The following is an 11,627-nucleotide window of genomic DNA, read 5'->3' as shown; positions in this document are numbered from 1 at the left end:
GTAAGAAACGTGATTGTTAAGGGCGATTCTCAATTGGTGATACATCAATTGATTGGTGATTTTAAATGCCAAAGCGATTCCATTATGAGTCAATATGAGATCGCCCAAGAATTATTAGAGGAATTCGACCAAGTAGAACTTCAATGCGTCAATAGGATATATAACGACGTGGCGAATGAGTTGGCCCAAATGGATTCAGGGTACTCTAAAATCTTGGATTGGAAGTCTACTTGTGAATACGGAATCATATTGCCCGTAATTCAAAGAAGGGCGAGAAAAATTGAACTTCATTGTATACAAGATGGAGATGCAGTGGATTGGCGAACAGAGATTAAAGGTTTCCTTCAAGAACCTAATGGAGGGATTAGTAGGAAAACAAAGTTATATTCGCTGAATTACACACTAATAGACGAAGAGTTATTTAAGAAATGCCCTGACGGTGTATTACTAAAGTGTGTAAGTTTGCAAGAAGCCAAGACGATCATGGCTGAAGTGCACGAAGGAATATGTGGAGCTCATCAAGCTGGCCAAAGGATGAGATGGTTAATTATTAGGAGTGGATATTTTTGGCCAAAGATGGGAGAACTATGCGTTCAGTACGCGAAAAGTTGTTTAGCATGCCAAAAGCATGGTCCAATACAAAGGGCGCCAGCGCGAGAGATGGCACCTATTATTAAACCGTGGCCGTTCAAAGGTTGGGCGATAGATCTAATAGGAAAGATTTACCCTCCATCATCCAAGTAACATACTTTTGTTATAGTTGCAACTGACTATTTCACTAAATGGGTAGAAGCAATACCTCTAAAAGAGATCACCCAGAAGAGTGTTATAGAGTTTATTCGTGATCACATTATTTATAGCTTTGGAATTCCACAAACTATAATGGTAGATCACGAAACGTCTTTGAATGGAGATCAAGTGAACAAATTTTTGAGCGAGTTTGGGGTTAAACTAGTAAACTCCACACCGTATTACGCTTAATCCAACGGATAAGCAGAATCTTCTAATAAGATTCTAAAAAATATCATCAGAAAGATGATAGAGGAGAACGCCAGAAATTGGCACGAATGTTTGAATAAAGCTTTATGGGCTTATAGAACATCACCTCGGTCAAGTACCAAGGTCACTCCTTTCCAACTTGTTTATGGACAGGAGGCCGTTTTGCCTATGGAAATCAACGTGCAATCAATTCGAGTGTGTTTACAGCATAAGTTAAATGATGATGAGTATGCCGAATCGCTAGTTCAAAATTTATTAAGTTTAGATGAATTGAAGTTGGACGTCTTGGATAAGTTGCAAGTTCAAAAGCAAAGAATGGCTAAGTTTTATAATAAAAAAGTCATAGCCAAGTCGTTCAGCCTGGGTGAACTAGTTTGGAAAACAATACTCCCTTTGGATACCAAGGACCCAAAGTACGGGAAATGGTCGCCCAACTGGGAAGGACCATACAAAATAAACAGTGTATTGCCTAATGGAGCATATCACTTAAAAGATTTAGACGGCACCAAGCACGTAAGATTCATTAATGGCAAATATTTGAAGAAATATGTTCCTTCTTTATGGGAATGCGAACAGATAAAAACATAACCAAACATTCTGGACGATCAGACAGAGCGAAATACGTTCAAATAAAGTTCTTTATTACCAAACGTCCATTACAAGAATATTAAAAAATACAAGTAATAGGCGTGTTACAAAACACAACTAAAATAAGATGATCTCCCAGCCGATCACTGAATAAGCTTCACACCGCCTTCCTAAATGCATCGCTGCAGTGGTGGGATTGACGAGTAAGAGGGTGTACTGGCCTCACCACCTTCCTAAATGCATCGCTGCATTAACGAGCAAATAGGCTGAGAAACACTCTCAGCAGGCAAGCTGAGAAGCACTCTCAGCAAGCAAAATGGCCCATGAGCAGCCCAAAAATTGCCTTCCATCATCGACCCCTTGTGAAGAACAAAGGGACGACGGGAAGAATTTTGCAGGAAAGAACTTCGCTGCTGGCCAGAAAATATTTCCTATACCTCCCATACCAAAGGTGACATCAAAGTAAGTATAAGGCGGACAGACTAAGCAGTCCATTTTCGGATCAGATTGATCGTCAGAACGCCAAGAAATGGTAGTAAATTGGTTTCGAATAAGAAAATGAGGAGATGAAGATAGAGGATGAAAAATGCGAAACATTTATAGGGGGGTGAAGATGAAGAGACAGAATATGAACAGCCACATTTCTGTCTAATAGACGGAATTAAATGGCCCTAAGTTTTGAGAACAGTAGTGGGAATCTCAAAAGGGAGTAGACAAAATTCTTAGTGCAAAGCAGTTAAATGCTTAAAGAATTGATGATTAGAAAGTAAACATCAAATAAATGCACAAGAAATTAATGTTCATTAATAAGGAACAAAATTACAAAAAAGAAGACATCGCTTCTTACTTGTTAAATTCTATCCAAGCTCTCTCTATTTTCTCTCAAAAATCGGGTGTAAAAATGAAGGGAAAAACAGCTATATATATAGCTGAGTCGGGTGCCATGGTGCCATGTTCGTGCAAAAGCTTGGGCGCCATGGTGTCCGCCTCCGTGCTCCTTTCTTTCTCACACATGTTCGTCACAATTGCTCCTAGATGCCTTCGCATGCTCTCATGTGCTAAGTGTGAATTCGGCCTCACCATGCTTTAGAGACATCAGCTCCACGTGACAGATCTATCCAGTCTCATCATGTTGGTTCAACGACTTTAACCAGCCAGTCTAGACTTGTACTTTCCAATTTTTGACCGGGTCAGACCAATTTCCTTGGTTTTCAATAGTGTTGAATTTGATTTTCGCCTCTCTTTTTTTTGAAATTCTCAACGCACAGTGTGTTTTTGGTAATATGCAGCAATTGCTACTCAAATATAACAATTGAAGGTTACAGATTATGTGGTTGGTTGGACATTATTAGTATTTTGAGTGGTCTATTATGCCTTGTCTGTCTTTTGAACCCTGTGGATCACAAAAATCTTGTCACACTTTGATAGTTTTTTCAATCATTGATCACAAAGTCTCGTTTCTTCTTCCACCAAGTTATAACCCATCATATATTGTCTTAGCCTCCTTGTGTACCTGGCTATTCAATTATTCTTTCTCTCCTTCATCTTTGTGTGGAATACTAATTGAACCCACGGATTTTTGAAGCAATACTATTAAACAAGGTATAAACTTGACATGTCTAGTTATTAAAACTACTTGAGGTTCTTATTTTGGACTTTGTTGTTGTACTTGTAGGTGTCTCCTTTAAGTCGTGATGGTTCGTGTCAGATTGGTGGATGATGATTTTCATTCTCACGAACTTCGGATTGTTTGGTTGGCTGAGTTGGCAAGTATTGTTCATATAATTTTGGTGCATCCTTTTGGTCTTAAGGAGACTATTTGCTCAGATTAATTAAATTTTTGAACTAAATTTAATTTCTACTGCACCATATTTTTTAGGGAATTTTGAAGATATGTAAAGATAACATTCTTCGTGATACTTTTCCATTTGTGTAGAATTATTTTCTTTAAGAGTTAATTGTGTGATTATTACACAACCTTTCCTTTTATAGTTATTTTTAACCCTATAAATATGGTCTTTCACTTAAGATAGTTACACAAGTTTTATTTATAATTTATAATTCTAACAAATCTATTACAACAATGTATATCACGTGAAATGCCTATCGGATTATGATTTCCCAAAAATGAACTAAAAGAATTAAGAAGTTCCATTGCCTAATGTTGGATTTTAATATCCAATAAATCTCGAATGATGATTTTAAAATGTTGTTGGCCCAATTTGGTTTCTAACCTATGTAATGAAGTCTTTTCCTGTCCAAAAGGTGGAGCTGCAGTTGAGAGAAAAGGTCAGCCATTCTTGTTGATTTGTGTTAAACAATTACTTCCTTTTCTTCTCCCTTCCTTTGTGGAGTTGCATCCACAAATCTTGTGTGTTTTAATTGCCCACTGAAGTACAAAAAGTGAGTAGCCATCTTTGTTCCTCTTGCTTGAGTTTACCACTTGCTTCCTCTATTCTCTTCCTCTTTCATGGGCTCAATTAATAACCATATTGTGTTCTTTGTGAGTGCCAGTAAGTCGCAACTGGAGTCGAATATAGTTGTGGGTTCAAGCCTCTCTTTGATTAGTGTTTGATAGGTTATTGTTGGTTGAAACTGATTTGAATTGCACAATTAAAATCTTGGTGCTAATTTCCTTTTAAAATGATATCAAAGCAATAGGTTATACAAAATTGGCTGATAACAAAAGCAGAAGATAGAATCCATAAATTGTCCAAAAATTTCAATTTGTTCAAATCTGGAATTACGATTTTCGGCCAATGCGAAAGGTCAATTGAGGAAACCAAGACCAGATTCAAACTCAGCAGGTCAAGGTGAAGCTGTTTGACCAGCGCTTGGAGCATCAACGATTCACAACGAAGGTGTGATGGAACGTGGAGGCATGTGGGCAAGATTTAATCGATTGTCTCTTTTGATAGTTTGTTCCTGGTGACCTTGAAGTCCCTGTGATGGTGTTTAGTTTCAAGGGGCCAAGAGGAAAAATAAAGGTGTTATATTCAGAGGACCAAAAGCTCAGAGCAATCGGAAAAAGCGCTGAATCAAAAGTAGGAGGGCGAATAGAGACTTCCAACAAATCAGAAATACTAGCGCTATCAAAAAGTGCCTTAGTAGGACCATGACCCACAAGACGAGCATGCCACCTACGAAAAGCTACGTCAGATTTGGGCCAAGTGCGAATATCTCTTTCACGAAGTGGCCCCAGCGGCAAAGAATTCAGAAAAGGAGGGCCATGAGTGCAAGGAAACAGCTAACCCACCGTCGCCTGTTCAACTGCCTCCGCATTGTTGAAGAAAGGACCCAAGTAAAACTCATTACGTCCAACGTCGGCGGACACGAGAAAACTTGGGGTTACGTATGGACGACTCAGGAGTTTCTGAAAGTCATCAAAATTAAAGGAGTCGCTAGCTTGAGATGACGAAGTAGCCATTGAAGAAGGAACGAAGCTTTTCAGAGTTACGTAACAAGGAAGCAAAAGATGAACAGTGAATCGTGAAGGATGCGCAAGAAATATGAAACGTGATTTGGTAGCAGCAAAATGGCGTGTTTGAAGTTTATAAGGGTTTGCAAAGCGACGCACCTTTTCAAGTTATAGAGGGAAACAATGATTGAAATTCTTTGGGAATCGCTAACGTTGCTGGAGACGTGAAGTGAATATGGCAAAATTTAATAATTATTATTGATTCTGCCATATTGGGGGGTAATTGTTGACACATAAAAATTCAGCCCAAGTCGAACAACCCAAGGAGTAAAGCCCAATTGGAGAATCCCCAAAACAGACGGCCCAAAGAATGAAGTCCAATCAAACGAGTCAAGGTGAAGGCCCAAACAAGAGGCCCAAGAATGCGGTAATGCCATCGCCCAAGTTTGCAAGTCGCTCAGAATCTGAACGAACGGGTGTCATACGGTCGCTCAGAGCTGTTATTCTACTCTCGCCCAAACCTTCAAGTCGCCCAAGGTGTCAACAAACATAACGCATCGTAATTATCAAGGAATGCAGTTATCAAGGCAGTTGTTAAAGTAGCCTTATCACGTTCCACAACTCAAGGAAGTCAATCGAAGGCAGTTGGACGATGAAAGATAATGGCAGCAGTTAAAAGGCGGTTTCATGACAAAATGGCCACTACAAAGAAAGTGGGTAGTTATAGGACGATCAAGCAGTTTTCAGAGTAGTTAATCACAAAGAGATCGTCTATGAGGTATAAAAGGGAGAAAAGGCGTGGAAGCAAAGGACCGAATCCAAAACTCTCGAACAAGAGAATATGTAATTTTCATTTCTTTAACTTTTAGACTTAAATACTTTCCTTTCTGTAACTCGTGTGCTTGCGCCCCTTGAAGGTACGTTGTTTTTCGTTTCCAATTGTAAAGTTCATCGCCAATAAAAGAACACCCCTTTTTGGGACTTTGTCTCAAGAGGTTTCGTCCCTTACACAATCGTCTGATCCCCTTTAATTGTTAGCGAGTTAACCCGCGCGAAACACGTATATTTCACGCTCCTTCGAATGAGATGGCCAAGCTTAAACGATTAGAAGTGATGATAGCCGATATTAGATCTTTCAAATTGCAATGCATAATATGTCAACTATTACTCGGTTTTAGGATAAAAATTTAAACATCACATACAATAATATTAGCCCCCTTTTGGCCCCTATTTTGTAGAAATGAAAATGGGTGGAATAGTATTTTTTTTTTTTTTTGAAAAATGAGTGGTTGAAAAAGAAGGAAATTTTTTTGATTTACGTGTAATATTATTTTATGGAAGATTGTGTGGTTGAAAATAAGAAAGAGTGAAAAACGAAATTTAATGGAATGGAAATTAATGAGGGTCAAATACAGATTCGCTATGAAATATCTCTCTAGGTCCATGGGGTCACATGTCTATTAGGAAAATTTATTAACGATTATAACAAACAATTGACTGAACAACAAATTATCAAAAAATTAAAGTTAAAGTTTAATCGATTTTTCTATATAATATGTCGACTATTACATACTAAATATGTCATCTTTAAGTTACTGCAGCTGACTAATCAATATAATTAGTGTAACAAAAACTGATTAATTTTCAATTTAGTAATTGCTTGGAATTCATTATAAATTTATAATCTCCATAAAATATAAAGACAAAATCAGACAATAATTTTCACCCCACATTGTATTGAAACTCAATCCAGCTTTATTGAAGCACTTCTTTTAAAAATTTAAATGTTTATTAAATAAAAGATTATTTGCTAATCCATATTCTACTTAACGTCAAGATATATACACATACACAACATGTACAAAATTTACTTGGAACTGGGTGAAAAACCAAAGAAGGAGCAATCAAAAGAGGAAAGCTGTTGGAGACAATGCAGGCATGGTTGCTGAAATTGAAGCTCGCCTGTAAAAACAAAATAAAATTGAGTAATTTAAGCGATTTGAATTTTCTGGATCTTTTTTATTAATTTAGACCATATTTATTAATTAAAAACTTTAAATTAGTAATTTTGACCTGGTATCATCGTGATGTGAAGAAGGGTCCTGATCTTTGTTTGCTATGGATCCAACTTTCCTCATGAGGTTTCTATTAAACCTTACGATTGGTGGCCGCGGTTGATTATTCGTCTCGCCCAATTTATTGTTTTCAGAAATTGATGACAAAGATGGACTCCAATCACTCATACCCATCACCTTCCCCCGCTTACGTCCAACGCAGCGGCGATCTCGCGTTGCCACCAGCGATCTGAATTCCTCAGCTGGCTGTCGCGATTCGGACTCAGTGGATGAAGAACCATGACATGTGATCAATTCTAATAAAGACTTCATATTTACACGCACGGAGTAGAGTGCAAAGTTGTAGTTGTGATTGCAAATTTGCAATGCAGTGTTTATATAGAATAATAGGAATCTCAAAATGAAGATTTTGTCTTTATGCTGACATGGGCCGAATTTGCCACTGAATGATAGTTTTACTACAGGCACACCCTCAAATTAATTAGTGTTCAACATTATCTTAATAATGGTATCCAAGAGAATGACGGACCCAAACACTTTGAATTAGGAGGTCACAATCAAATTTTTAAATGTTGTGTAAATTGTAAATTGTAATGGTAGTCTCTATTCGACAGATTGAAAGAGAGACAAAGGTACAAAGTTAAATTTGGAGATGTCGATTGCATAATATATTTATAGCTTAGGTTTTAAATTTTGACATTCTAAAAAAAAAAAAAAAAATTCAGAAAACTAGGGGGGTCAGTTGACCCTATAGGACTCCCCAGGTCCACCCCTGTCCACAAAAAATGTTTTTAACTTATTCTTTAAACACCAAGCACACATTTATCTATTAATTTTTATAGGAGTTCAATATCCCTTCAGCTGATTAATTGCACTACATTACTCTTTTGTTGCACTACTTTTGAATTGGACTAAATATCGTCTATTTTATTTTATTCGTGATTTTCAATTGCTAGCACATTTAGTCATTGATAATAAATTATGTTCAAATATAATGTTTGCATACTTTAAAATGAGGAGCAAGTCATACTTTATATTTATTATTTTTTTCTCATTTCAAAATGAGAAAAATCTTTCATGTTATCATAATGAACTTTTTGGACACGAACCATCATCATGGACAAGATATGATTATTAAATTAGTAATAGCTAACATAAAATTCTTCAAAATAAATTATGCTCTCTTCTCGAAAACATTCGGTCCCATCCTAGAAAATAACAATTCAAAAACTCATAAATACACAAAATTTGAGAAGTTCCATCGAAAATGCCAAATGATGCCCTGAAAAGAAGCCACATTTAAAATGTTTTTATCTCAAACTTCCAACTTATAATCTAATTGCTACAAAATTGTTTCTACCAGAAATGAAATGATGTGCATAGTAACTTTCATAGTTGTTAGTATCAATTTTTGGAGATGTTTCTAGGCAAATGCTCCACAACCATTGGTCGAATTGAATAAAAATGGTCCCTTTAGAGCCACCTGCGTTCCCAAAATTGATGGAAAAGTAGTCATTATTTTACAAATTTAAGTGTCGCGTCACAATACAATAAATGGATATTTCAAAATAAGATAAGATTTCATTTAATCAGAGTTTCCTTTGTCTTGGGAGTGATTGGAGAAAGACTACTAGGTCATAATCAAACTTTTTGTACAGTGTTTATAAATGAAGAGGCTCTATCAAATTAATATTTTGTTTCAATTGATTCAACTTATCCTCCCCATAAAAAACCAACAGGACATGTGTCATGGCATATTGGCCTGCAGGTTGTCTAAGGTCTGGGTGGTGAGCTTGAAAATGCAAGGAGGGCTGCAATATTAGATGCTGAGGGCTTGACAGGAATTGTTTCAAAGCATAGTCAGTCACTCATAAAAGCCCAAGGTTTTCAAAATTTGGAAATGAAAAATATACCAGAAGAAAATGGGTTTCACCAGACTTTAAAAAGTTTTGTTCAGAATGCCGAGGTTGATGTTACGTGGTTACTCGAGGAAGAGAAGAATAATAGCTCTGGTAAAGAGAACAGCAGATTACTTTCATGGAAATGCTGGGAAGGATGAGGGTATACGATTATTTTTTATTGTTCGGGATTTTCTTATAATTTTAGATAAGGTATGTAAAGAAGTGAAAAATTTGCCAATAAAACCAAATAGGACACCTCGGAAAGAAAAGTCGACTGTGGCACCCACCGATCCCCGCCAGAATCCTCCCATTGATCCTCGTCAGCTGTTGTTTCCAGCTATCATGGATAGACGGATGGACAGTATTACGTATATCCTGCCATTCTACCAGAATTATCGCCCAAGATCTTCTCCATACCGAGATTTCATCCACTGTAATTGTGAAATGCCTTATTTAGACTTTATTATTTTTGTGCATATATGCATTGTATCCACAATTACCAAATCAATGAAAAGTCCACACTCATTCAGCACTTTAACATGGTATCAGACGCATAGGTTTAGCAATCTTACCTCCGATGGTTGCTCAACCCACTCTTGACATCACCAAAGCAATCACAGATGCCTCCTCGCCATATTTTCTTCACTCCTCCGATCAACCCAGTAATGTGCTTGTCGATACACCATTGAATGGTGATAATTACTCCGCTTGGCGCCGGGCAGTTACTCGGGCTCTCAATGCTAAGAATAAGCTGGGGTTTGTTAACGGAACTCTCTCCAAACCCACCGATCCCACTGCTTCAGCCCTCTGGGATCGATGTTGCGACATGATCATGTCGTGGCACCTCCACTCCATAGAAAAGACCCTTGCTAGTAGCCTTGTTTATTGTGCTACCCCGTTTGATCTATGGATAGAACTCGAAACCAGATTCCAACAGAGCAATCGAACTACCATTTTTCGTCTAAAAATAGATCTTGCAACTTTAACCCAATACTCTCATTATCCTCAAGAAAAAGCCCTCCAGAAAAATCCGCTTGCTCAACAAGCTCTGCCACTTCCTTGATCATTCTTTCAACTCCTTCTGCCAACTTTTGTTGTGAATAAGCAAGATAAAATCTGTTGGATTGTACTTCTTGTTCCAAGCTTTCGAATTCTCGTATACATCTTCCGACGTTAATCAACCAATCTTCAACCTCTCTCTTGCCTTTTTTTTCCAGAAAGATGTGCTGCATTTTGTGATTCTACGTGCAAATCTGCTGCTCGACTTTTCAGCAATTCAATTTTTCTAGTAAAAGTTTGTATATTTCCCTCCAAGTCTCTGATAGTGCTTAGCAATTGATCCATATGAATTCCTACGAATATACCATGTAAATACAGTCGAATACAAATGTGACACTTTTGCTATTATCTAGACAAATTATATTTTGAGAAAACGTTGATATCTTTCCAATAAAAATTGAACTCTTGCAGAAACATTAAAAATTGCCATTATCACATTGTTGAAATATTAAAAAAAAAAAAAAGTTCGATTAGGTAATATATTATTAAAATGTAGAAACTAGTTTATTAGAGATTTTTCTGAGACATATAAAGAGTATCAGTATGTAGCCATCCTTAAGAAAAAAATGAGGGGAAAAGAAAAAGAAAAATCCATTAAAATATTATTGAATGGGAAAGCCGATAAAACTCACCATAAACTCGATTCTCACGATGAGGGGATATTTCTAACAACTGGAACTTTTTGATGAAGTTGTAGATAAACTCTCTATAATATTCAATAATCAAGTTGTAAATAAAGGCTCAATTTGGGATTGATTTTCAAGTCCCAACTCCTTATTATCAAACAACCATAGTTATTTTAGATGTTTGATAAATTAAAAAAAAAAAAAAACTAATAATGGAATAATCTTCTTTATACAATATCCAATAAATATATCAATTAATTTCTCCCTTTCTTTTAAATTATAAATGTTATACTTTATATGAAGATGGAACTTAACAAGATAAACAACAAGTTGACCTACTTCTTTGAATGGCTCCAAATCTTCTTCAATTCGATTGAGAAGTACTCAATACGCTAATTCTGAGATGAGATGAGTATATATATATAAGAAGAAATAGCCAAATTATTATATCATTGAAAATCAATCAACAAAATCATATTAATAGATGCAGGAGTAGATTAATATATATTTACCTTTAATCAATAAAATCTTTAAGCAATTCTTTTATAAGCTCAATCTGCTTTCAATCTCAATAAATTAAAAGAAGAGTACAGTTAATTAAGATGAATTAATGGCAGAAAACTATGGGTTGAGGGAGAAGCATATGTGCTAATTTAGAGTTTGTTTTAAAAAAATAATCGATTAGGTGAAAGTCAGCTCAATAATGCCGAGAACGTTTACAAGTCAGAATTTTTTTATTCTTTTTTTTTAATCAATTCTTTTCTTCTACTTCACCATCTTGTCCTCCTACTGAGGTTTTCTTCCATCTTTTCTTCTAGTCCAACACCATTTTCTTTTTCTACACTTTTACTTTAAGTAATCGAACATTTTTAAAGCACTACATGTCTAAAATTAGATATTACAATAGGGAAATTATACCACATATATTCATACCAAAAAAAAAAAAATAATAATTATTGCC

The 11,627-nt window shown here is 36.1% G+C and overlaps 2 protein-coding genes across 5 annotated transcripts in view; both read right to left on the bottom strand.

Annotated features, from left to right (window-relative positions):
• LOC111397442 (probable disease resistance protein At5g63020) overlaps positions 1-11,627 on the bottom strand; it is a 68,769-nt gene that overhangs the window by 31,899 nt on the left and 25,243 nt on the right. The gene's annotated exons all lie outside the window — the stretch shown is intronic.
• LOC111397444 lies at positions 6,754-7,501 on the bottom strand. The gene is made up of 2 exons (XM_023024388.1): positions 7,079-7,501; positions 6,754-6,967 (listed from the first exon to the last, which is right to left on the bottom strand). The coding sequence occupies exons 1-2, from the start codon at positions 7,390-7,392 to the stop codon at positions 6,910-6,912; spliced, it is 372 nt and encodes a 123-aa protein (XP_022880156.1). The 5' UTR covers positions 7,393-7,501; the 3' UTR covers positions 6,754-6,909.

This window comes from Olea europaea, chromosome 7 (assembly GCF_002742605.1).
Source record: "Olea europaea var. sylvestris chromosome 7, O_europaea_v1, whole genome shotgun sequence".
Classification (NCBI taxonomy): domain Eukaryota; kingdom Viridiplantae; phylum Streptophyta; class Magnoliopsida; order Lamiales; family Oleaceae; genus Olea; species Olea europaea.
This window is presented reverse-complemented; position numbering and strand designations above follow the sequence as displayed.